At 44.5% G+C, this 26598-nt stretch overlaps 1 protein-coding gene and 1 long non-coding RNA gene across 6 annotated transcripts in view; one reads left to right on the top strand and one right to left on the bottom strand.

The window, feature by feature from the left end:
• Positions 1-26598, top strand: part of Ogdh (oxoglutarate dehydrogenase) — a 74008-nt gene that overhangs the window by 11021 nt on the left and 36389 nt on the right. For 4 of the 5 annotated variants that reach the window (XM_048339359.1, XM_048339358.1, XM_048339360.1 and 1 more), the window contains exons 3-4: positions 12253-12444; positions 14479-14581. In XM_048339359.1, the coding sequence (XP_048195316.1) occupies positions 12253-12444; positions 14479-14581 (295 nt within the window). Of the gene's footprint in view, positions 1-12252; positions 12445-14267; positions 14359-14478; positions 14582-26598 lie in introns of all 5 variants that reach the window. The other variant, XM_048339357.1, reaches the window with a different exon arrangement.
• On the bottom strand, positions 1720-14261 carry LOC125346627. Its single transcript, XR_007209982.1, has 3 exons — positions 13708-14261; positions 9440-9444; positions 1720-1730 (listed from the first exon to the last, which is right to left on the bottom strand). It is a non-coding gene; the product is annotated as an uncharacterized LOC125346627 (long non-coding RNA).

A 26598-nucleotide genomic window follows, 5' to 3' on the forward strand; every position in this document is an offset into this window, starting at 1 on the left:
TTCTCAGGGGTCCCACGGTCCACATTACGTCCTCATATACTTCATATTTGCTCTCCAACATTCCACTTAAAATAAATAGGTGCCACTGACTTATCCTTGAGAACTTCTTTTGGATTCCTTCACAATCAGAAACTTCTTACACGTTTTGCTTATCTATTCCTAAAGTATGGTAGTATGAGTCTCACGGTTGGTGCTCTGCATTTAGGGCATGGGTTCTCTTCTGCCCTTCTCTCCTTTCCATGTGTTTTGAAATATGATTATGTTGTCTTTTCTGGGTTGTTTTTTGTTTGTTTGTTTGTTGCGAGTTCTGGGGGTTGAACTCGGCCTGGGCACTGTCCCTGAGCTGCTTTTGCTCAAGGCTAGCATTCTACCACTGAGCCACAGCACCTCTTCTGGCTTTTTCTGTTCATGTGGTGCTGATGAATCAAACCCAGAGCTTCATGTATGCTAGGCACGCACTCTGTCACTAAGCCATATTCCCAGCCCTGTGTTTTCTTGAGAGAACCAGCCGAGCAAGAGGAGAGACACATCCAGTGTATCCATCACAAGGTCACATACATTGTCTTTTCACTCTGTCACAGTGAAACTGCCTTGGCTGCACTTTGAATATTGGACCCACTCCCATCCCTTAAATAGGCACACCATTTCTTTACTGAACTGGGGCACATGAAAGGGCAAGGGCCCTGTGCCAAGTTCTTCTCACAGCTGCTGTGTTCCTGTTGCAGCAGCAGCTTTCTACCATGTTCCTGTGACAGGGAGCAGTTGTATTGAAATCTGCAGAACACTTTGGTGTTGCTTCAGTGATTTAATTCTGAGAGGAATTCTGAAGGCATTTTATTTTATTTTATTTTTTATTTTTTATTTTTGGCCAGTCCTGGGGCTTGGACTCAGGGCCTGAATACTGTCCCTGGCTTCTTTTTACTCAAGGCTAGCACTCTGCCACTTGAGCCGCAGCGCCACTTCTGGCCATTTTCTGTATATGTGGTGCTGGGGAATCGAACCCAGGGCCTCATGTATACGAGGCAGGCACTCTTGCCACTAGGCCATATCCCCAGCCCCTCTGAAGGCATTTTAAATAATGCCAGTTTGGTGCTTAGAACACATATTTTAGATTTGTTTGTTTTTTGGTGTGAGGGATTGAACTAAGGATATTGCACACACAAAGTCTGTACTCTTATCACTGAATTGTATCTCCAGCCCATTTTTGTAGATTTATGAATGACATGAAAAAATATGTATTTTAAAGTTGTCCTCCACAAAGATCTTCTACTTCCTGAGTCAAGAGCAGTCTTAGCCATTAAAGCTTCTTATAAAAGTTAAACAGCTAAACCAGCCCCAACTTTGGCACAATATCTTACTCTTAAGGGGTTTGTATTCAGGGTTCATTTAGGGAAATGCTTTTGGAGCAAAGGCAATCAAGAGCCTAAAGAGCCTCTTCCTGTCTAGAGTGGCCCTTTGCAGCTCAAGGCATCTCTGTTTGAGGCTGTGTACATGAGGTGTGAGGGAAAGCCCACCTCTGTCAGCCCATCATACCAGCAGGGCAGTTGGGTCAGTTAAATGAATAGAGGACTTTGGGAAGGAAGTGCTGGTTGTGCCCAGTTGGAAAGGGTGCTGGGGGCAGATGTCTACACTAAGGGTAGAGCAGGGAAAGGATGCCTAGCAGGGGCTCATGGTTACTCAGTAGGTGATGGATGGGAGAGAGTACTGGAGATTGAACTCAGGGCCTTGTACTTGCTAATAAGCAGGTGCTTTACCACTTGAGTCATGCCTCTAAGCCTCTTTTTTTAAATTTAGGCAAAGGGCAGGTAAGTGCAGGAAGAGAACTGAGGGCAGGCAGAAGGGAATGGTGAAGACTGGCAAACTGTAGAGTCAAGATTCTTTTTTTTTTTTGGCCAGTCCTAGGCCATGAACTCAGGGCCTGAGCACTGTCCCTGGCTTCTTTTTTGCTCAAGGCTAGCACTCTGCCACTTGAGCCACAGCGCCACTTCTGGCCATTTTCTGTATATGTGGTGCTGAGGAATTGAACCCAGGGCCTCATGTATACGAGGCAAGCACTCTTGCCACTAGGCCATATAAGAAGTATTTATTTGCTAGTCCTGGGGCTTGAACTCAGAGTCTGGGTGCTGTCCCTACCTTTTGCTCAAGGCTAGCACTCTACCACTTGAGCCACAGCTCTACTTCCAGTTTTTTTGCTAGTTTATTGGAGATGAGTCATGGACTTTGCTGGGCTGGCTTCAAATAGCAATCCTCAGATCTTAGCCTCATAAGTAGCTAGGATTAAAGATGTAAGCCACCTGTACCTGGCTTATTGCTCTCCTCGCCCCCCCAACCCCAAATTGGGAGTCTTTATTGGAAAGCTGGAGAATGCCAGCCAACTCTTGTCACAAAGACCTGCAGCCCCACAAATACACTTAACACCATTAGAAAACTGAGCCATGAGAGCAGGAGAGAAAGAAGGAGCAGAAAAACAATGCCAACAAACCAGATCAGCTCCAATACAGAGCTGAAGTGGGACACCATGTTGACTGGAGGAGAGACAGGAGGCATGCATGAGTCATGGTGTCTGGTTTTGTTTGTGTTTTTTTTTTTTTTAGCATAATTTTATTGTTACTGTTAAGGTATATTGGGGGATTACAATTCCAGTCTTTTTTTTTTTTTGCCAGTCCTGGGGCTTGGACTCAGGGCCTGAGCATTGTCTTTTTGCTCAAGGCTAGCACTCTTACCTCTTGAGTCACAGTACTGCTGGCCTTTTATGTTTATGTGGTGCTGAGGACTCCTACCCAGGGCTTCATGCATGCTAGGCAAGCACGCTACCACTAAGCCACATTCCCAGCCCTACAATTCCATAAGTCAGGTAATGAGTGCAATTCTTCTTAGACAGTGTTACCCCTCCACTTTCTCCCTCATTGGTTATCTTTGAGGTAAGGTCTTCTTTATACTTAGGAGGAAGGGGCCAGGAAGGCAGATGTGTACTCTGTCATCCTACTTGTGTTTCCTCTTGTTGAGGACAGCGGACACCACTGTGCCTAGCTGTTGTGTATGGGCACATGTACAGGCTGGGAGACTATATAGGACTGAACAACACCCCAGCCCTCAATGTAGCACAGCCACCTTTAGTCTAGAGCAATTTTCCTGATACCAGTGGAATCTACAGGGCAGAGATGAGGCAGCTTATCTTTGCTAATCTTCACTTTTATCATTTTACTTACACACCTCTACAGAGAGAAGGCCCAAGTGTCACCATGTAGGGGAGCAGAGGGGCTCGAACTTGGGGCCTGAGCACTGTTCCTGAGCATTTTTGCTCAAGGTTATCAGTCTACTATGTGAGCCACAGCCTGCTCAAGCTGGCTTCAAATAGCAGTCCTCAGATTTCAGCCTCCTGAGTAGCTAGGATTATAGGCATGGGCCACCAGTGCCCAGCTGGGTTCCCAGTATCAAGGGGCTCCATGTAAATAGATCTATAGTGGCTCTCAGCAGGCCCAGTGCATGCTGAGTTTTTGCTTCCTAAGTGGCATAGTGGTGGATAGTGATCTGGCTCAGGCCAGGGTAAAGCCTTCTTTGCCTAGGGATGGTCTGGGAGAGGCCTATGGGAATAGAGGTGGCTGAACTCCAGCTCCCTTCCTGAGTTCTCTCTTTGAACACTTGTCCATAACCCTGTGGCAGGAAGGTCTGGAGGTGGGCAGACTATTCACCTGCAGGCCTCCCACCTGCAGGACCTACTCCTTCAGTTAAGGAAGTTACACTCAGATTTGAGATCTCACTCATAGGCATTTTTAAAAGAGATGAGGGACCCAAAAGTCAGAACAGACTCATGAGCAGTTTTGGGGAGGCCATGCAGCTGGTCTTGTCTGTGCACCAGAAAGGTGTTGGCCCAGACATAATGTGGTTGGCCCAGGGAAGCTTGCCCCTCAGAGCAGCCCCAGTGGTGGTTTAGGCAGATTCCAGGGGTCCAGGTTGCCTTGAGAACAGTTGCCTTTTCATGGTAGTGTCTGGATCAGATCAGAAAGCCAAAAGGAGAGCCACATTTTTCAGTTTTCTGGTCACTTGGTGTCCTGTAGTTCATATTTATAGCAATTAGAAACACTGCTAGTATCAAGTTAGGTGAGGTAGAGTGGAGCGCTGGCTAGGTCACCTCACCAGTTTATCTGTGATGGCCTTTGAGCCTGGGGTGTGGCTCCTTGAGCTGAGAGACCTAGACCTGCCCCACCTGTTCTCTGGATCATTTTCTTGTTATCTTGGTGAGTGCTTAACTAGTACCAGGTGGTGAAACGGTGACATTAGCATGGTGATTAAGGATGGCCATGTTGTTGGGGGGCGGGGGGGAGGTAAGAGGCAGGTGGACAAGAGAAAGCAAGTAGTCGAAGACCATTACTGATGCAGGTTCAGGGAGCTAAATAAGTTTTAATGACCTTTAGGTGAGTTCTGATGTCTGCCTGAACTAATTAGGAAGTGCAGAAGCACAGGTATTCTTTAAATTGTAACTGAATGTGCAGATAAATACAAGAGGCTTCTTGATCAACAGCATACTCCTTGCTCTTAGAGAGTAGAAAGCAGACCAGAGAGCCAGTGACTTCCCTGATGGCTCAGGCAGGGAGGCAGACCTGGGCATACCCACTGGTATCTAGGAATGCAGCCTATATGATGGCTGTGTCAGAAACAGTTGGAGGAAGGTGTGTCAGATGGCCTGTTGGCTGCCCCTCCGAAGTAGGAAACTCTCTGTGATTGTTCTCCATTCAAAATTTCACAATTTGGGGTATGGAGGCTGGCTCTTGAGACTTTCCCAAATTGGATAAGATGTGGCAGCATGCCTCTCTGAGCTGAAGGTGTGTGAGAATGGATAAGCACCATTTGATTAGTAGTCTGCTCAAGGTCAATGCTGAGATGTATTGGAGCTTAGACGCTGTCCCTGGGCCTATCTGTCCACCACCCTTTTCTTGCTGTTCCCTCCAGAGGGAAGCTTAATCTTACCTGATTTAATTAAGGTTAGGCCCTTGCTCTGTGCAGAACACTAATGTGCTTCCACCCTTTCAAAAGCATCCTTTGTTTGGGAGAAAGCCCTGCTGCTATTTGTTGTGGTTAGGAAAAATATGGGAAGCATGACTTGGTTGAGAAGTAGTCAAGAGACTTATGTGTTGCAGCTAAATGTTTTTAGTTATCTACAGTTCACATAGGAGTACTGGTTTCATTTTATTTCAATTACAGTACTAAAGGTACTTGCACTTTTAAAGTCTGTCATGCTTTGTCTGAAGTCATCTTTGCAGCAAAGTGATGACCTTCATCCCACTTGTGGGCAGTTTGCTGGAGGACATGAGCTCCTTGCCTGTAGGCTTTCCTCTTCCTTGTGCCATTGGATAACACAGTTTAGCCACTGCTGGCTCAGGTCCTGGCTCCCTAGAGAATGGTTAACTGGTTACCTCCATGATCTGGTTTGCTCCCTGATCTGTCTGGTTTTAAGGCATGGACCCAACTTACCCTCCCAGACAGATGGTTGTCATTCTGTCCTCCACACTCCTCCATGGTCTCAGGATGGAGTTTGTGGAGTGTCTGTCCCCCATCAGGCTCCACATGCTTTTCAGATCTCAGGTCTCAGGTCACAGGCAGCTCTGAGTGCCCTCTCCTTGGCATTTGCATTCCTCCTAGGAGTTCACATGTTGGTTTGTCTTATCCTCTTTGTCTCCTCTTCCCAGACTTTATAGTATAGTATGTTGCATGTCTAACTACATGCTTTTAATAGCTATTTGTTAAATCAGAAGTGGATTTTTTTTTTTTTTTGCCAGTCCTGGGGTTTGGACTCAGGGCCTGAGTACTGTCCCTGGCTTCTTCTTGCTTAAGGCTAGCACTCTGCCACTTGAGCCACAGCACCACTTCTGGCCATTTTCTGTATATGTGGTGCTGGGGAATTGAACCCAGGGCCTCATGTATACGAGGCAAGCATTCTTGCCACTAGGCCATATCCCCAGCCCCAGAAGTGGATTTTTAAAAATAATAATGATCTTTATATTTCTCACATGATGCATCCTGATTCTTTCAGAAAAAACTTGTATTTTATGTGAACTTTTTTTTTTAAATATCACAGCTCTTTCCTGGGAGAGGCTGGGCTCCTCTCCTCCAGGTTCACCTTTCCTGGCAGCTTCCTGATCCTTGAGTGTTCCTTGTAGCCATGCCTGCCTTGAATGTTCCTTGTAGCCATGCCCGCCTACTGCAATATTTTTACCACTTCATTTTGTGATCAGCTGGGTGTATGTGACCTTTGTACATTTGAGTCTTTGCCAGGGGACAAATGTTTTTCTTTATTACTTGTGCAATAGCAACCAATTAAGATGTTGGAGAGGTGACTCAGAAGTCTAACTTGCCTTCCTGTTTCAAAGGTGAAACAGTATTCTTGCTTCAGGAAACTTTTGCTGCTGGGCTGTTTCTTCCCTCTTATTCACTGTTGCCTTGTGTCTAGATGTACCTCTGGATGTAAAAGTTGCTGACCCTGTCCACATTGACCATGGGCCCCATGGCATCCTGGCCATCACAAGAAATAGTTAAGATAGGAATGAATTTGGCTCTTAGCAGCAAAAAAGTGAGCCCGGTGCTTCAACAGGCTTGTTTTCCTCACTGCTAGGAGATGGAGTTATTCAGGTGAGTTAGTGCCAGGTTCCAGGCCAGTATGAATGGGTTGGCTGCTGTCACCCCAGGTGTCTGGTGCCACGTAGCAGCGGTTGGGGACAGCCTCTGGTGTTCTCTTTCTGAAGCTTTCCTTATGTTCTCAGAGCATCACCTTGTGCTGGCTAGCTACTGGTTTGTCTCCAGCCTTGTGATGATTTTATCTCCCTGGGAGAGAGATGGACACTTAGTTCTCATTAGCAGTAGGTAGACAAGCCAGGGTAAGTATACAAACCTCAGGCTGAGACAAACGATGCTGGGATTATGGCAGGGAAAACTTTTCCAAGGTCAAGTGTTAGTAGTGACAAGGACCAGCCATTCAAGCAGGAACACACATTTCTGGAGAAAGAAGGGCAGCTGCCAGGGCCTGAGGAAAGGAAGGAGTAAGTAGGGTGTACAGAGGCAGGGGGTGAGGAGGGTCTTGCAGGCCACAGAGAATCTGAAGTCAGGGTGTCATGGAAGATAGAGGAGATATAGGAAGGTCTTGGGATGGGCTGGGAATGTGGCTTAGTGGTAGAGTGCTTGCCTATTATACACAAAGCCCTGGGTTTGATTCCTCAACACCACATAAACAAAAGGTCGGAGTGGTGGCGCTGTGGCTCAAGTGGTAAAAGTGCTAGCCTTGAGCAAAAAGAAGCCAGGGACAGTGCTCAGGCCCTGAATCCAAACCTCAGGACTGGCAAAAAAAGAAGAAGGAGGAGAAGAAGGATACATGAAGCCTGGGTTCAATTCCCCAGCACCACCTATATAGAAAATGGCCAGAAGTGGCTCTGTGGCTCAAGTGGCAGAGTACTAGCCTTGAACAAAAAGAAGCCAGGGACAGTGTGCTCAGATCCTGAGTCCAAGCCCAGGATTGGCAAAAAAAAAAAAAAAAAAAAAAAAATGACATTTACTTTTAAGCGTTTAAAAACAAATCTTTTTGTTGAGATCTAACTTACCCAATTAAGTGTGTAGTGTTAATGGGTTTTGCCCAATATGTGCAGTCAGCTTGCTGGATACAGAGCCCTGTGTCATCTGAGTTGGGAAAACCTCTAGTAAAGCTTCAAGCCAGGGTATAAAGAGGCTTGCAGTCCTGCCAGGTGTGGCTAGGTTAAGGGAGGTGCAGCCAGTCTGGGTAGGCCCTTGTCGGGCAGTACTCTGGAGAGTTAAGTGAGGCTTAGGGTGGGGGTGGGGGGGCTAAGAAGGCCTAGAGTTACATTCTCTTCATTTTCCTCTGGGAAGCAGTACCGGTATGAACCAGTTTTTTCTGACTGAGTTCCACACCAGCAGGATTTCTGTCTGACTGTTTTCAGCCAATTGAAAATCACCTGGCGTTTTATTCCAAGCACAAAAGAAGGTCAGAGAGAGGATGCCTGATGTTCATGATCATGTCAGCCTTCTTTCCAAGTCCTGGGCTAGAAAAAGTACTGCAGCCCCACTGGCTGCCCTTGTCTTTGACCTTAGGCTCCATGGCTTCAACTGGGGTGGAATTCCCTTAATTGTCAAACCCAATAGCTTACCAGTTATTGTGTGGCACTTTTACTAGAGATAATAGAGTTTATTCTGTGAGTATTGCTGTGCTAGTATTTGCTTAGCCTTATTAACATCTTGTCTGGCAACTGTAACATATAAATTCTGCCTAAGCCCAACCCTGTCCCACTGGAGGATATGGCTGACATTCCCAGTGTACCAAATGAGTGAGAAATGCCAGCTCAAGGGCATCACTGCAGATTAATTATTCTTCAGCTGCTGCTGCTGCTGCTATTTTGTTGTTATTTGAAGCTAACTTAACAGTAATTAGTATCATTATATTGGAGACTACGTAGCCCTCAAACTCTCAGTCCTCCTGCCTCAGCCTTCTAAGTGCTGAGATGACTAGTGTGTGCCACCACACCTAGCTTAAAGATAGAAAATTATGGATTTTGCTAAGACTTGGCCTCTGGATCTGTAAGCAGCTCTTTCTTGCCCCCCAGGGTAAGAAAGCTTGTGTGGGTGCAGAGAACTCCCAATCCAGGGTCTTGGTTTTTAGTGAGTTTGAGTGGGTTCCTAGAGATAAAAGATGTTTGAAGAGTTGAGGAAACTTAAGGGCTTAGGCTGTAGCTCGCTGGTAGATCAGTTATCTAGTGTGGGAAAGACCCTGTATTTGATCCCCATTACCACAGGGTGGAAAAAAGTTTTTTGGGTTTTTTTTTTGCCAGTTCTGGGGCTTGAACTCAGGGCCTAGGCACTGTCCCTGAGCTGCTTTTTGGGCAAGGCTAGCACTCTACCACTTGAGCCACCTCGCCACTTGTAGCTTTTTCTGTTTATGTGGTACTGAGGGCTTCATTCATGCTAGGCAAGCACTACCACTAAGCCACATTCCCAGCCCCAGTGTGTACTGTTCTTGGTCACAAAAGTGACTATAGAGCCTCTCTGTGCTCACGGCTATAGTGCTCTACCACTTGAGCCACACCTCCACTTCTAGCTTTTTCTGTTTATGTGGTACCGAGGAATTGAACCCAGGGCTTCCTGAATGCTAGCTAGGCAAGCACTGTACCACTTGAGCCACAGTGCCACTTCTGGCTTTTTGGTGATTAATTAGATATAAGAGGTTCATGGACTTTCCTGCCCTAGCTGGCTTTGAACTATGATCCTTAGATCTCAGCCACCTGAATAGCCACTAGTGCCCGGCTACTGTTGGCTATTTTTGAGATAGGACTCCATGTTCACCCAGCCTGAACTTTATTTGTTTTGTTTTTGTTGCCAGTCCTGGGGTGTGGACTCAGGGCCTGAGTACTGTCCCTGGCTTCTTTTTGCTCAAAGCTAGCACTCTACCTCTTGAGCCACAGGGCCACTTTCAGCTTTTTTCTATATGTGGTACTGGGGAATTGAACCCAGGGCTTCATGTATACGAGGCGAGCACTTTACCACTAGGCCATATTCCCAGCCCAACCTGAACTTTGATCCTCCTATTTGTACTACTTCCGAAGCTGGGATAAGATAGCATGTGTGCTGCACTATTGTTCACAGCCATTGACTGAGATCACAAATTTTGATGTCCAGGCTGGCTTCCAGCTGCTATCCCCTGATCTTTACCTCCCAAGTCCCTAGGATTACCAACTGGAGCCACTGCTTTCATCATGGTTTGGCTTTCTGTGATTACTTTTGGAATAAGATATATTTTTGTCTGCTTTATTTTTCTTTTTCTTTGAGATAAAGTTTCTCAGTGTAGTTTAGACTGATCTCAGACTCACTACTGTATATCTCATGCTGGCCCAGGATACAAGATCCTGTCTTGAATTCTCAATCCTCCTGTCTCAGCCTCCCAAGTGCTAGTAGTTCAAGTGTGAATCACTATATATCATTAGGGCTATATAGTGCATTATAGAATGTTTTAAATATTCCAGAAAATTCCCTTCAAAAATAGTTTTCTGTGTGAGTGTTTGGTCATGGGAAGTTTTCAGTTTATGTATCAAAATCATACAACTCTGCTCTCAGTAGTGCAGACCTGAGTATGTCTGCCCTTACTTGCATTATGAAATGCAAGTGGTAGTGGGGGTGTGTCTCACGTAGTAGAATGCCAGCCTTGACTGAAAAGGCCAAGTAAGAGCATGAGGCCTTGAGTTCAGGCCCCAGTACTGACATGGATAAATAAGTAAATAAATAAGCCAGAGTGGCTGGAGTTGTAGGTCAGTGGTAGAACTCTTGCTTAGCATCTTCAGGGCTCTGAATTTGATTCCTAGCACTGAAAAAGAAAGGGCAGAGGATGTTAAGGACCGATGTCATAGATTTCCTGTTCTCAAGGACAGACAGACCCATTTGATATCCACTCAAGCCCAAGTCAAGGGACAACGCCTAGATAGTGTCATGTAAGAGGTTCCTCGAATGTAAAGATAAAAGTCTAGTCAAGATTTTCCTTTCAAAAAAATTTTGTTTTTTAGTATTAATAAAGCTTGAACCCAGGGACCTCATGCCCTTACTATTTGAACCATGTCTAGCCCTTTTTGTGTGAGAATGTTTTGATTTTTTAAAATATTTTTATTTATTTTTTTGCCGGTCCTGGGGCTTGAACCCTGGGCCTAGGCACTGTCCCTGGGCTCCTTTTGCTGAACGTTAGCACTCTACCACTTGAACCACAGGGCCACTTCCAGCTTTTTCTGTGATTAATTTCATATAAATCACAAACTTTCCTGCCTGGGCTGGCTTCAAACTGCCATCCTCAGATCTCAGCTGTTTGTATAGCTAGGATTATAGGCATGAGCCACTGGTACCCGGCTTATTTAGTTGCCATTGAAACAGTTTATTAATGCAGTGCATCTTGATCAGTGTCACCCCTTTCAATATTCTAATTATTTTGTTTTTTAAATGGGGTCTTTCTGCTCACTTGGCCAGAGCTGAGCTTGAACTCAAGATTCTCCTCCTTCTTCCAAGTAGTTAAGATTATAGGAGTAAATTACCATAGTTAGCTCCTTTCTGAGTTTTTTCAAGACAGTCTAATCATAGTTAATGGAAAATTTTCAGAGACAGAAAAATATACTGCTGCTGGGAATATAGCCTAGTGGTAGAGCGCTTGCCTCATATACATGAAGCCCTGGGTTTGATTCCACAGCACCACATATATAGAAAAAGCCAGAAGTGGCACTGTGGCTCAAGTGGTAGAGTGCTAACCTTGAGCAAAAAGAAGCCAGGGACAGTGCTCAGGCCCTGAGTTCAAGCTCCAGAACTTGGGGGGGGGGGGAATATATATATATATATATTGCTGAAGAAGACAGTGTTTCATCTTCAAAACAGTCTTAGGCTGGGCACCAGTGGTTCATGTCTGTAATACTAGCCACTCAGGAGGCTGAGTTCTGAGGATCGCAGCTCAAAGCCAGCCCAGGCAGAAAAGTCCAGGAGACTCTTTATCTCCAGAAAGCTGAAAGTAGCCCTGTGGCTCAGAAGTGGTAGAGCACCAGCCCTAACCTGAAGAGCTCAGGGACAACGCCCAGGCCCAGAGTTCAGACCCCAGGACCAACCAAAAACAAAAACTATCTTGTTTTTTGCTCAGTGTAGTGATACACACATGTAATCCCAGTACTTAGAAGACTAAGGCAGGAAGATTTTGAGTTTGAGAACACACCGGGTTACATGCATAAGTTCCAGTCTGATCTGGGGTACCTATTGAGACCTGCCTTGAAAACAAATAGACTGGGTTTTAATTTTTTTTATTGTTGCCTTTAAGTAGTTGTACAAAGGAGTTGCCATTGAACAAAGCAATTTATGAATAAAATATATCTTGATTGGTATCACCCCTTTCAGCATTTTCACCATCTCTCCCTTACCTACCCCTTCTCTCACTTTCCTTAGTTTTGTAGGAGATACTGTTTTATTGACTAAAACTAGTTTCTAATAGTCCTTTGTTTTTGCAGTGGAATTTTATTGTCTCTGCATCTCTGATCTCTAAAAATGTTTACAAACACATCTTTGAAGCAAATAAATCAGTAATAGTTCACAGTATCTCTGCAAATTTTACAGCAAATCATTTAAACTCGAAATAACCAAAACACAGTAGGAATTTAAGGGGGAGAGGCAATATTGCCTCTGTGGAGAGCAACTTTCTATGTTCCTTAGTAAGATAACCCTCTACTTTTTTTTTGTCTTTAGTCATGGGATGTTTTTTTTCGCAACACCAATGCCGGAGCCCCCCCAGGCACTGCCTATCAGAGCCCCCTTACCCTGAGCCGAAGTTCCCTGGCTACCATGGCCCAGGCACAGTCCCTGGTGGAGAGTCAGCCTAACGTCGACAAGCTTGTGGAGGACCATCTGGCTGTGCAGTCTCTCATCAGGGCCTATCAGGTGAGCAGGAGCCACTTGTGATTAAGGACATTGTTCCTTTGTCATCATTTAACCCCCTCCAAATCCTTTCTCCCTGTTTTGGAGTCTGAGGGAAGCAAAAGAGGAATAGAGAAAAGGAGCCAGGCTAAGCCTAGTCAAGCAAATCCTCTGCCACCTTTTCTGCCTGCCTCATACTAGTGCCTTCTTTTCATAAATGATTTGTGGGCAGGGAAACCCATGTCAGTACCTGGGTATCCAGGAGAAGTTGTGCTCACTCAGCAGAGATCGGTGACAGGGAATGTATGCTATTTGCATCAGTATTCTCCTCAGCTGCTTATAGCTGAATACTATAAGAAAGAAAATATGTAGAGTCTGGAGACACATAAGTATGTCCAAGTAGGAGAAGGGTAGCCTAGCCTGTACAGAGAACTCCCCTAAAACATGCCACTTTGTAACCAGCCTCACCAGGTGTTTCCCGAGAACATGAGTCTTAAAGCATTTCTACCCCATGTTGGGTAGAACCAGAAATTTTAGACCTTAAAATTCCTGTGGGGCTAGAGGCATGGCTCAAGTGGTAGAGTGGCAGATTGTGAGCAAGTAAGCTGAATGTGAGGCTCTGAGTTCAAACCTCACCATATAAAACAGCCTCCATCTGTGACTAGGCCCAAGGAGAAAAGGTAGAGCAAAGCAAACCTGATGCCTCCTGGGAGCTCCTGTGGGAGTCCAAGCACCATTAACAGCAAGAGGTGGTGATCTGATGCATCATGATGCAAGCAGTGACAACCTGGTAATTTGTACCTCAGGTCCTCCATTCCACGAGACAGCTGCACCCCATAGGCCTAGGTCCCTAGTCTTTTCCTGCCATGCTATGGCAAGGAAGACTCCTTGTGGGGCACCTGTGCTCCCTCAGCAAGGAGGTACACAAGGAGACCAATACTGCCATAGCTTGGACCTCTAAGATGCTATCCACAGAAGACCTGTCTCTAGGTAAGGGGCACAGCACAACAGGTTATGCCTAACCATTTCCTGCATATGTTAAAGTAACATCTTTAACATGGTTTCTTAGTGGCTTCTTGGTATCTATTACATTTCTCACACTGCTAGTAAGAAATTGTGACTGTGGACTAGCTGGGGATGTAGACTGAGTTCAAACCTCCAAAAAGAAAAATAAGAAACTAGGATCGAAATACCCAACATTGAAAGAACTTGAAATTGGAATTTAAAAAAGCTGGTTTTGCAGTGCTGGAAACAGATCCGAGGGCCTCAAATATGCAGAGCACATACCACTGAGCTATACACTAGCCTCTCCATTTGTTTTTGTTTATTTTTGAACAGTTCACATGAAATGCTTTAAGTCTATGTTGTAATGGGATATTTTTGTTCTGGCTGTCCGATTTACTGAATGCAGCACTGGGGCCCAAGCCCATACTTGCTATAGCACGTGGATATAGTAAAAGGCAGAGCTTCTCTAAGTAAGATGATACCTCATCTGTACTGTACCCCAGCCCCAGCCACACCTAACCCCTAATTTTCTTCCTTAGGGAAATGTTTATTGTGATACTAAGGAACTCCCCACACTGAATTCCAATTCCCTAACGTAGCTTATTGCCATTGACCCAGGAAAACTAAGGAACCCCCAAAGTAGTCCTAGTTTATCATAACTTGAGTGTTTTTTTTTAAATATAAGTATACATGTAGTGCTTTTGAAGTAAACTGTCCTAAGATAATTTTTTATGGGTTCATTGTACTGTGTTCCACTCTAGGAAAGATTTGCATGACGTATAACTTTTCCCCTCCTCCCACAGCTCACTGGATCTGCTTAATGACTTGTGTTATTATTCCAGGTCAGGGGTCACCACATTGCAAAACTTGATCCTCTCGGAATTAGTTGTGTAAATTTTGATGATGCTCCAGTAACTGTTTCTTCAAACGTGGGTGAGAATTAATATGTAAATGCTAATTTTAATGTAATTTTACTTTTTTTTACCCCTTCCCTCTTTTTTTCTCCTGTCCTTTTGTGTGTGTCCTTCCCTCTCATTGTTGGTCCACTCATAGATACGAGGGCACCATGTAGCACAGCTGGACCCCCTGGGGATTTTGGATGCTGATCTGGACTCCTCCGTGCCCGCTGACATTATCTCATCCACAGACAAACTTGGTGAGGGTTTGAGAGCAGTCAGCTGCGTTGCTTGAGCTCCTCTCTCTGTCACAGCCTGTGGTAGCCAGGATGTCCAGACAGGAGGGAAAGGCTCTTAAGTTTCCTTTGTTTTGATCACTTAAAATTCATCAGTAATACAGCCTTCATATGTTTTAGGCATGGTTTCATTCCAGCTGTCATCCAGACTGTCTAAGAATCTGGAAAATAAAATTTTCCATAGAAAGGTCTGTGACACAGAAAAAAGCAACCCCCCCTGGGGGGCGGGCGGGCAGGTGGATGGGAAAACTGCTTTAGAGAACAGCTCATTTGGCTCCAGCTTTCCACATCCCCAGGCAAGGCCAATGATGAGCCTTGCCAGGGAGCTACTCTCACAGATGTCCCATTCTGGAGCACAATGGGGCTTGCCTGTGGCCAAAGGTCACTAGTGTCCCTAAAGAGCAAATTCCTGAGCAAGAGATGCAGTTGGGGTCTCCCAATTCGTAAATGCTGGTGATCACACTGAGGAAACTTTGGAAGGCATTCCCACAGCATCAGGAAGCCAGGGCCTTTGGGAGGTGCATGTATGGAGCACAGCTGGGTTTTTATCACAGTTGCCAGAAAATAAACCCGTCTACACCTCATCCTTTTGTGAGATGAATGGGTGTTGTGGCTGGGAGTGTGCTTAGCCACACTTTGCTTCCAGAGTTAATCTGCTTATGTCACCATGCTGCTAACCTGTACTAAAGAAATGATGTGACTTAATTAATTGTATAGTGACCAGGACATTCACCATAGGCACTATGCATGCTAATGAAATTGATGATCACCTAATTGATAATACTGCTCTCTGGAAGGGAACAAAATTGGCTTCCTTGTAGACACTTTAACAGTCTCTAAGGCTCTGCAGATGCCCCATGTACTTATAGGCATTGCTGAGTTGTGACTAAGAGGTCAGACATTCGTCAGATAAAGTTAGATTTCAAGATGTTGGCAGTTTATAATTGTTCTTTAGTCTTGCTTTTAAAAAAAAACACTCCTGGATATTATAGCTTCCCTTTATGTTGTACCTTCACTTTAGCAAATTTAACAAGTCTGTAGGAAAACCAACCCATTTTTCTTCTGCTCTGAAAGTAAAACAGACCACACAGAAGACTTGTGACCTCAAAAGGTATGGGGATTTCTCTCCATTAGCAAGCAAGCATTCAGTTCTGCAGCAGACATCACCTGAATGTCCTCTCATTTGACTCTGTTCTGATAATAGATGGTTTGTGTGGAACCATCTTCATCAGGCGAGATATGTCAAAGAATTTCTTTATAGCCAGTTCTGACACAAAGGCTGGGGAAGATTAGTGTCCCTGTGATCCTCTTTGGGGAAGAATTTTAATTTCTATGTCCTACCTTGGGGAAGAAATTATGAATGAGCCAGGATTCATGAACAGAAGCCAACTACTGTCTACCAAGAGATAGTCTCAGATCCCAGAGTGAAGGCTGATCCTTCAGGCTGCCCCCCTGCAGCCTGGGCTTCTGGAACTTCTGACAGACTGGTTACAAGTTGGGGCTCTCATAAACCTCTCCTCAGGCTCAAGTATATTACTAGAACAGCTTACAGAACCCAGGAAACACTTTGTTACATTTACCAATTTGTTGTAAAGAGTTTTTTTTACAGAGTATAAGTAGCCAGATGAAGAAACATGTTAAGCAAGGTCTGTATGGGTCCTGAATACAAAGTCTCTGTTCCCACAGAGTTTGAAAGCACCATCTTCTTGGTATATGAATGTATTTTTGCTCAGCTGCCATGTATTTGGCAGTCCAGAAGCTCCTAGAATCCCTCCCTTGTGGGTTTTTTTTTTTTTTTTGGCCAGTCCTGGGGCTTGGACTCAGGGCCTGAGCACTGTCCCTGGCTTCTTTTTGCTCAAGGCTAGCACTCTGCCGCTTGAGCCACAGCGCCACTTCTGGCTATTTTCTGTATATGTGGTGCTGGGGAATCGAACCCAGGGCCTCATGTATATGAGGCAGGCACTCTTGCCACTAGGCCATATCCCCAGCCCTCCTTGTGGGTTTTAGAAGACTTCATTGCATGGACAATATGGAAATGTAGAAATGTTATTGGACCAAAAAAAAAAAAAAAAAAGGATGACTTAATGCTACTTGACTGAGTAAGAGACCCAGCAAGAGTGCAGATTCATAGCATTTCTTCCTTTTGGCCTTGGGGCCCAAATGAAATGGAGTCTTGGACCTACTGTCAGACAAGGTCGGCCCAAGAATTTATGGCCACTCCAGAATAGAGAGGCTGTAAATTAGGGTTTTTTGTGAACCAGCTTGAGGAAGAGGAACTCTAATTTCTGTTACCTGCCTTAGGAAGGAAATTATGAGCCCGAAACCATGGACGGCAAAATTAAAAATACGTATCATAATGCCACAGGAAGGAAGTTTGGAGAACTCTTGAATTTTACTGCACTGGGCCAGTTTGTATTGTAGACAAGGCATGACAGAATCATGCTTTTACTCATTAGTGAAAACTTAGCTCCTAAGAAGTGGGCCTTTCTTTGAAGTGTTCCTAAGAGGTCTTGTTGCCTTATTTTCTATACCTGGTCTTTTTTTTTTTTTTTTTGCCAGTCCTAGGGCTTGAACTCTGGGCCTGGGCACTGTCCCTCAGCTTCTTTTGCTCAAGGATAGCACTCTACCTCTTGAACCACAGCGCCACTTGTGGCTTTTGTGTTTATGTGGTACTGAGGAATCGAACCCAGGGCTTTATGCATGCTAGGCAAGCACTCTACCACTAAGCCACATTCCCAGCCCCCATACCTTATCCTTTAGCATAGAAACACTCTCCATCCCCAAGTCCTGTCACCACCTGGCAGCCTCATACTTCTTTAGGCCCCATGTACTACTCCAGAGACTTCCAGACTAATAAGGTCTTCTCTGTGTGCCCCAGAAGGATTGAGCCCTTGGTTGCTGGCCTTGTTCTAGCTCATTGTCTTGCCAGTAGACACCCTTTTTTGAGAGGAGCCTGTCTCACAGCATTTGTCAGGGTGGGGACTATGAAATGCTAGTTTCCATACATGGTAAAACATCTCAGGGAACCAGCTCCATCTCTTGTGTGACCCTGCATAGTCCTAGTTTACAGGTGATGACTGGAATGAGGATATATGACCTGTGTTCTGTGGGGCCAGGGAAGCCCACCTTCATTTATGTCAGACTGTACTGTGCATTCTGCGTTCTTTTGGGAAGAAAGGTGGAGTTCTCACATTCCTTTCACAGGCACTGGTGAGGTTCTCTCTATCATTTCTAGTATTCCTACCTAGGGACATGAGGGTGGGCTGCCTAAGGTCTGCCAGGAGGCTTTTCCCAACTGGCCTGAAAGAAGACTCATAGGTTGATGTCACTAGGTAGACATATGTATACAGTGCAGTTTCAGGATGTTACTATTACGTCAAGTCTAGTGAGTTTCAGGAGTTCCTTGTCATCTTTTGGAGAGAGACTGCTTAGTTAGAAACAGACTGACTTGTATACTTAACTACAATTAGGCATCACATTGCCTTTGCTATGCTGGTCATCCCTTCCTTGCTGTTTAAGGTGGGAAGAGGAGAGGTCTTCCTGTTCTCTCTTGCCCTCACTTTCCACTTAAAAATACCTTCCTCTGTGGTTCTTATACACAGTTTGTAGTAACTCCTGCATAAAGATGACCAATATCTTCTTCAGTGTGAGACTTAAACATAATTAAGAGGAGTTCAAAATACATTCTGTAAATAGACGGGAGAAAATGTGAAACTTCTGTATGCAGTAGTATTTGTAAATTCCTAACAACAATATTAGGAAATAAACTTAAGTGAGATAATTGAAAAGTTAAAAAAAAAACAAACACTGAAGCTTTGGTAGCATTTCAGCTACTTAAATGAATTTGTTCTTGTGTCTCTGACATTAAACATCACTGTGAGTAATGACAGCACTCCCATTATTCTCCTGACCTTCCAGGCTCTCAGGTTTGCTCCTTGATGCCTTGAGAATGCACTTCAAACCACCACTCCAACCCCTGTGCTGGGGCTTGAACTCAAGGCCTAGGTATTGTCCCTGAGGTTTATAATGTTTAAGGCTAGCACTCTACTACTTGAAACACAACTTCACTTCAGCTGTTTTGTGGTTTGTTGGAGATATGAGTCTCACAGACTTTCCTCCCCACACTGGGTTGGAAACCTCCATCCTCATATCTCAGGCTCCTAAGTAGCTAGGATTATAGGCATGAGCCACTGGCTTCTGGTTGGTTATTTTTGAGCTAGAGTCTCTATGTTGCTCAGGCTTGTGTCCAACTTACATGTTCAAGTATCCTCCCTTTCCTTAGTCTCATGACAGCTAGACCTACAGATGTATGCTGCAGTGGCCATGTCTCAAGTTGTGGGCTTTTCTTCTCTTCCTTTTTCTTTCCTCCCTTCCCTTCCTCCTTCCAAATTCCCTTCTTTCCTTCCTTTCTTCCGTCCTTCTTTCCCACTCTCCCTTTTTCCCCCCACCCCCACCCCCTCTTTTTTTCTGTGCTGGTTCTGGGGCTTGAATTTAGGGCCTAAGCACTGTCCCTGAGCTTCTTTTGCTCAAGGCTAGCTTTCTAATACTTGAGCCACAGCTCCACTTCCAGCTTTTAATAGTGTGCTGCAGATAAGAGTCTCACATACTTTTCTACCCTGGCTGGCTTCTTACCATAATCCTCAGATCTCAACCTCCTGAGTAGCTAGGATTATAGGCATGAGCTACCAGTGCCTGGCTAGATTTGATTTTTAACTAGCTTTCAGAGTGAGGCAATGTGCCTCAGTGACTCCAGAGGTGACTGGGCTGAGGCCATACCCAAAGGGCATTAAAGTCACTGTGGATCTGGTCACCCTTAAAAGGAGTGAAGGCCTGAACCACAAAGACATCTGTCATTCAAGAGGATTCTTTGTAGGTGCCCAAGAACTAGCAAACCGAATTACACTTTCTCTTGGTGTCCTGTTCCTGTTTCTTACCTGCTGTGTATCACTTAGAAGCCACTTCTCATACCTGAACTCATCCATGAACTGTTAAAATACTTAAGAGTTCTTGAGGGCACTGGAAATCTTGTGCTTTCTGTAAATGATAACTTAATATCTTGTTCTATTTTCACCCTCCTCTGGCTTTGCATCCTTAGTTTGCTTTTTCTTTAAAATATAAAAAGTAGCCAGATGTTGGTGGCTCACACCTATAATCCTAGCTACAGGAGGCTGAGATCTGAAGATCATGGTTCAAAGCCAGTCTAGGCAGAAAAGTCCATGAGACTCTTATCTCCAGTTTATCACAGAAAAGGCTGAGAGTGGCAGTGGCGTTGTGGCTCAAATGGTATAGCGCTAGCCTTGAGCGAAAAGGAACTCAGGGACAGGGCCCAGGCCCAAAGTTCAAATCCCAGGACCAGCAAAAAAAGAAAACTAGTATACAGTTCAAAGCAAAAACATCCACATATCCAGGACCCTAAAGATAAACATTCCATACTGCCTTTAGGATTTTTTTTTTTTTTTAGGTAGTTACATGTGAGCCACCAGCACCCATTTCCTTTGCTCATATTTTAATCATGTGTATCTTTTCTTTGTTTTTTTCTTTTTGGTTTTTTGTTTTCTTTTTTGTCCAGTCCTGGGGCTTGGACTCAGGGCCTTAGCACTGTCCCTGGCTTCTTTTTTTACTCAAGGCTAGCACCCTGCCACTTGAGCCACAGCACCACTTCTGGCCGTTTTCTGTATATGTGGTGCTGGGGAATTGAACCCAGGGCTTCATGTATACGAGGCAAGCACTCTTGCCACTAGGCCATATCCCCAGCCCTTTTCGCATGTGCGTGTGTGTGTGTCTGTGTCTGTGTCTGTGTCTGGGTGTGGGTGTGGGTGTGGGTGTGTCTGTGTCCTGGTGCTTGAACTCAGGGCCTGAGCACTGTCCCTGGCTTCTTTTTGCTCAAGGCTATCACTCTACCACTTGAGCCACAGCGCCACTTCTGGCTTTTTCTATATATGTGGTGCTGAGGAATCGAACCCAGGGCTTCATGTATACGAGGCAAGCACTCTTGCCACTAGGCCATATTCCCAGCCTGCCTTTAGGAATTTTTAAAAATAGGAATGAGCATACACAATTCCCCTTGATGTTCTCCCCTGTGTCAGATTGTTCCTAGAACACTGATGACTGCTTGACACAGTCATAGTCTCTTTCCTTGATTCCAGAGACTGAAGGGAAAAAAATTAAGATTCTTTACCTTCATCTTAAGCAAAGCAGTTTGGTTTTTTTGTTGTTGTTTTGCTGGTTGTGAGGTTTGAACTCCAGGCCTGGGTACTGTCCCTGGTCCTCTGTGCTCAAAGCTAGCACTCTACCACATGAGCCCCAGCATCACTTCCAATTTTTGCATGGTTAATTGGAGATAAGAGCCTCACAGAGACTTCTGCCAGAGCTGGCTTCATATTGCGATCCTCTGATCTCAACCTCCTGAGCAGCTAGGATTACTAGTATGAGCCACCAGTGCTCTGCAGCATCCCTGTTTTTGCACAGAGCTTAGATACTGTCTTCAGGAAAAACTGAGTCCTGAGGTCCAGTGCCTTTGTCCTCTAAGGGAAGATGGCTTTAGGAACTCATCAAGTTCAGGGTTGGGACCATCCGGTTGAAAGGAAGCACTGAACTAGCCTTTCTCTGCTCACCAGGGTAGGCGCATCTGCAGCCACAGTGACCCTGGGTCCGAGTGTTTAGTTATCAGCCCCTCTATGCACCTCTGTCATCACTAGCTATCCTCCCCATTGTCCAGGCAATCAGTCAGGAAAGGAAATTACATGTGTTCAAGTGTATATCTTGAGCTTCATTAGTAACTAGGAGTTTTTACATAGGGTAAGAAATGTTTTGCAAGCTGGGTGCTGGTGGCCCACGCCTATAATCTTAGCTACTCAGGAAGCAGAGATCTGAAGATCACAGTTCAAAGCCAGCCCAGGCAGGAAAGTCCTATCTCCAATTTACCACCAGAAAACTGGAAGTGGAGCTGTGGCTCAAGTGGTAGAGTGCTACCGTGAGCTGAGGAGCTCAGGGACAGCACTCTGGCCCAGAGTTCTAGCCCCCCAACCAACCCCCTCCCCCCAAGAAAAGTGCTTTGCAAAGCTTAGTAGAGGGAAAATGTACAACTCTGTTCAGCTGTGTGTAGCTGGGGTTCTTGGGATGTTTTCAGCTGTTGACTGCTTCTGATCTAGCTTTGCTTGCCTTGTGAGGAAATATTTGGGAGATTTATAATATAGACTACTGCTTGAATTCAATTTTGAGAAGTGGTAGCTCTTCAGACTAGGCCTTTTGTTGTTGGTGGTGGTGGTGGTAGTCTGTGGTCGTGGGGCTTGAACTCTGGGCCTGAGCACTGTCCCTGAACTCTTCAGCTCAAGGCTAGCGCCCTACCACTTTGAACCACAGTGCCATTTCCAGAATTCTGGTGGTTAATTAGAGATAAGAGTCTCACAGACTTTCCTGCCTGCCTGGCTTTGAATTGGAATTCTCAGAACTCTGCCTCCTGAGTAGCTAGGATTATAGGTGTGAGCCACCAGCGCCTAGCTCCTTTTTGTTTTTTGTTTCCTACTTTTTTCATCCATGGTTGTCTAGATTGGGCATGTACAACTTCCCAGGAGCAAGCTGTGTGTGTACTTCTGCAAACTAGGCAGATGAGGAGATCAAATGACGCTGCCTGATGGCTTTGAGGTATCTGGGGAGTGCCATCCCACCTCTGACTCATGTTATTCCAGCTGTTCTATGGACAAGTCCCACGTTTACCCCAACAGGATCCCCTAACCTCCCACAGTCCACCCATGTTTCCTTTGGTGTGTGTGTTCATGTGATAGTGTCCATGCTGTCTGTTACTGTAATGATAGTGTAGGGGTTTGGTGTTTGGGTTTGAAACTAACTCTCATCTGTCTTTTTCCTTCTGCACTCACCCATGCTACCCCACTCTGCCTCTCAGATCTTGCAGTTTTCAAGGAACGACTTGGAATGCTTACAGTAGGAGGTATGAAAATAATGAGCCTTTCACCTTCCCAGAGTTGAGGACTTCATTTGAATAGGAGGTGCAACTTTTCCAAGCATGTGATTTGGGGAAAGTTGATACAATTTCTATCAGTATTAAGTTTGCTAATTGTTTTGAAATATATTTTTCCCCTTTAATTATTAACTAAGTACCATAATGTTCCTGGCTGTCATTTAGTTTCTGTTCATTTTGTGTTCGAAGAGCATTTTCATCCTCACATGTGCTTTACCATTGCTTTATTGTGAATTTCCATCTTCACTGTACCTTCCAGAGCCAGCCAGGGACCTGAGACCACATCAGTTCTGCATGGGGGCTTCTCATGTGTTCTACATTGTGTGCTTGGCTTTAGCTAGACTCTGGATTCTTTCAGATTCTGCTTCCTGGGCATTCTGGACAAGATCTCCAGAATGTTCCCTGTTTCAAGTATTAAAAACATTTGAGAGTCCTTCATGTCCCTTGATTCTGGACAGAATACCTTTTGAGGAATCCAGAGTTGAGGTTTTAGGGCCATCTGCCTGCTGTCATTCGCCTTCTCCCTTGTCCTATGGCCAGTTTCTTCTTTCCCCCTGTAGGCCTTCTTCTTCTTCTTCCTTTTTTTTTTTTTTTTCCTCTTTGGTACTGGAACTTTAAATTCAGGACCTTACACATGCCAGGCAGGTGCTCTACTATTTGAGCCCCACCTTCAGCACTTTTACTTATATTTAAGATAGGATCTCACATTTTTATGATGGCTTGCCTGGACCACAATCTTCCTATTTAGATTTCTGGCATAACTGGAGTGACAGACACATACCGCCATACCCAGCTATTCTATTGGTTGAGATGAAGTCTTACTAACTTTTTGTTTAGGTTGTCCTTGAAACACAGTCCTCTTAATCTCCGCTTCCTTAATAGATGAAATTATAGGTGTGAGCCACAGCACTCAACACCTCCTCCAGGCTTAATTGTAGATTCATTTTAAGAAACAACAGAGTGACTTCATGCCATTTAGTCAGTAAATGGGTTGCACAACTACAGTCACATCACACCAGGACCCTCATCTACATAGTCAACACTCAGGATCCCTTCCCTCTATCCTCCATACCACTTTGTTGAACTCAGGGCCTAGATGCTGCTCCTTAGCTTTTTTTGCCCAAGTCTGACACTCTACCACTTGAACCACAGTTCCACTTCTGGCTTTTTGGTAAACTGGAGATAATTTGCCTACTCAGGCTGACTTCCAACCACAATTCTCAGATCTCAGCCTTCTGAGTAGCTAGAACTAAACATGTGAACCCCTGGTTCCTGGCAAGTTGTGTGTGTTGGTTTGTTTGGTGCCGGTTCTGGGGCTTGAACTCAGGGCCTGAGCACTGTCTCTGACTTCTTTTTGCTTAGAGCTAGCAAGCACTCTATCACTGAGCTACAGCTTCACTTCCTGTTTTTGAGTGGTTAAGTCTCACAAGGACTTTTCTGCCCTGGCTAACTTTGAACCACAGTCCTATGAGCCACCAGCACCTGGGTCTTGTTTGTTTTTTAAAGTTAGATTTCTCTTGGTATGGGACTATTCAAATGGTCTTTTTTTGGGGGGGGGGGGGAATGCCAGTACTAGGGCTTGAACTTGGGGCTTGGGTGCTGCCCTTGAGCTTTTTTGCTCAAGGCTAGCTTTCTACCACTTGAGCCATAGCTCCGCTTCAGGCTTTTTGTGGTTAATTGGAGATAAGAGTCTCTCAGACTTTTCTCAGATTGGCTTTGAACCTAGATCCTCAGATCCCAACCTCCTGAGTAGCTAGGATTACAGGCATGAGCCACCAATGCCCAGCAAATTATCTGTTTTCTATTGGGTAAGTATTTCCTATTGAGTAAATGGTTCATTACACCTGAGTTGTCAGATTTACATAGAATGATTCACAATACTCTTTTAGTATTTTCTTGGTATCTGAAGGGTCTTTGGTGCATCCTGTTTCATTCCTGATGTTAGTAAATTTTGTTCTTTGTCACTTATACAAGAGATTTGCCAGTGTTACCTATCTTTTATTTTTATTATATTTTTTGCCAGTTCTGGGGCTTGAACTCAGGGCCTGAGCACTGTCCCTGGCTTCTTTTTGCTCAAGGCTAGCACTCTACCACTTGAGCCACAGTGCCACATCCAGCTTTTTCTATATTTGTGGTGCTGAGGCATCGAACCCAGTATACGAGGTAAGCACTGTACCACTAGGCCATATTCCCAGCCCACTGTTACCAGCTTTGTGTCATTGGTTTTTCTCTATTGCTTTGCACTTTTCGATGTCATTGATTTATATTCCTTATTAGCTCTTTTCTTAGCTTGTTGGGTTTTGTTTTTCCTTCTACTAGTCCTGGGGTGTAGGATTTAAATTATTAAAGACTTTTCTCATGTAAATTTCCCTCTTCTGGTTTAGCTATTCCACAAACTTTAATATGTGTGCTCTAAATTCGGTTGATACTTTTGCCACCCCCATGTTACTACTTTTTGGGCACTGGGGGTTATTTAGAAGAGTATTGTCTAGTAACCAAGGTTTTGGAAATTTTTCTTGTTACCTTTTTAATCTTCAGATTGATTTCATTGTAGTCAGTGAATTGATCCTGTATGATTAGAATTGGAATATAACTATTGAGATTTTTGTTTTATTTTGGTTTAATGTCAATTGTCTTGGCATGTGTTCTATGGCAACTTGAAAAGTGGGTGTAGTGTTTAAGTCAATGTCATGTTCAACTTTCTATACCAGTTAGGTCTTACTTGATGACTGTTAGATTCTCATATATCTTTATAGAAGATCTTTTCTGTTGTTTCTTTTTGCTTTTGTTGTTGTTTTGGGTTTTTTGTCAGTCCTAGGGCTTGAACTCAGGGCCTGGGCACTGTCCCTGAGCTTCTTTTGTTCAAGGATAGCACTCTACCACTTGAGCCACAGTGCCACTTCTGGCTTTTTGGGTATATGTAGTACTGAGGAATAGAACCCAGGGCTTCATGTATGCTAGGCAAGCATTCTACCACTAAGCCCCATTCCCAGTCCTTTTCTGATGTTTTTGAAAAAGCAGTATTGAAGTCTTTACATGTGCAGGTTTGTCTACTTCTCATTTCAGTCCTATTGGTTTTGATGCTTTTTTTTTTTTTTTTTTTTTTTTTGCCAGTCCTGGGGCTTGGACTCAGGGTCTGAGCACTGCCCTGGCCTCCTTTTGCTCAAGGCTAGCCCTCTGCCGCTTGAGCCACAGCGCCACTTCTGGCCATTTTCTGTATATGTGGTGCTGGGGAATTGAACCCAGGGCCTCATGTATACGAGGCAAGCACTCTTGCTACTAGGCCATATCCCCAGCCCCTCCTATTGGTTTTGGATCCACACATTTCCTAGCTCTCTTATTTATTGCATGAACATTTAGGATTGCTGTGTGTCTTTTCCATAGATGGATCTTTTTTTATTTTGATGTAATGTCCCTTTGTGTCCCTCGTAATTTTCTTTCCTGTGTATGTATGTGCACGTATGTGCATATGTATGTGTGTGTGCGCGTGTGCGTGTGCGCCAGTCTAGGACTTGAACTCAGGTTCTGAGTGCTCTACCACTTGAGCTATAGCTCCACTTTCAGCTTTTTTTTTTTTTTGGTAGTTTATTGGAGATAAGGGTCTCACAGACTTGACTGCCTGGACTGGCTTTGAATCACCATCCTCAGATGTCAGTTTCCTGAAAAGCTAGGTTTGAAGACATAAGCCACATAGTAATTTTCTTTTTCTGAAGTCTAAATTTTTTTTTTAAAAAATTTGGCAGTACTAGGAATTGAACTTGTGACATTGTTATTTATAAGCTTATACTACCTCTGATGCCCTCAATTTTCCCTATTTTCATTCAACTAATGTTCATATTTTTTCCATCCTTGTGTTCTGTATCTGTCCATATCATATTTGAAGTGAAGTTCTTAAATTAAAAAAAAAAATCCTATTAGTGGGTGCTGATGTTTCATGCCTATAATCCTAGCTAATCAGGAGACTGCAATCTGAGGACCTTGATATAGCAGATCAGAGCCAGCC

The sequence above is a fragment of the Perognathus longimembris genome, chromosome 2 (genome assembly GCF_023159225.1).
Source record: "Perognathus longimembris pacificus isolate PPM17 chromosome 2, ASM2315922v1, whole genome shotgun sequence".
In the NCBI taxonomy this organism is placed as follows: Eukaryota; Metazoa; Chordata; class Mammalia; order Rodentia; family Heteromyidae; genus Perognathus; species Perognathus longimembris.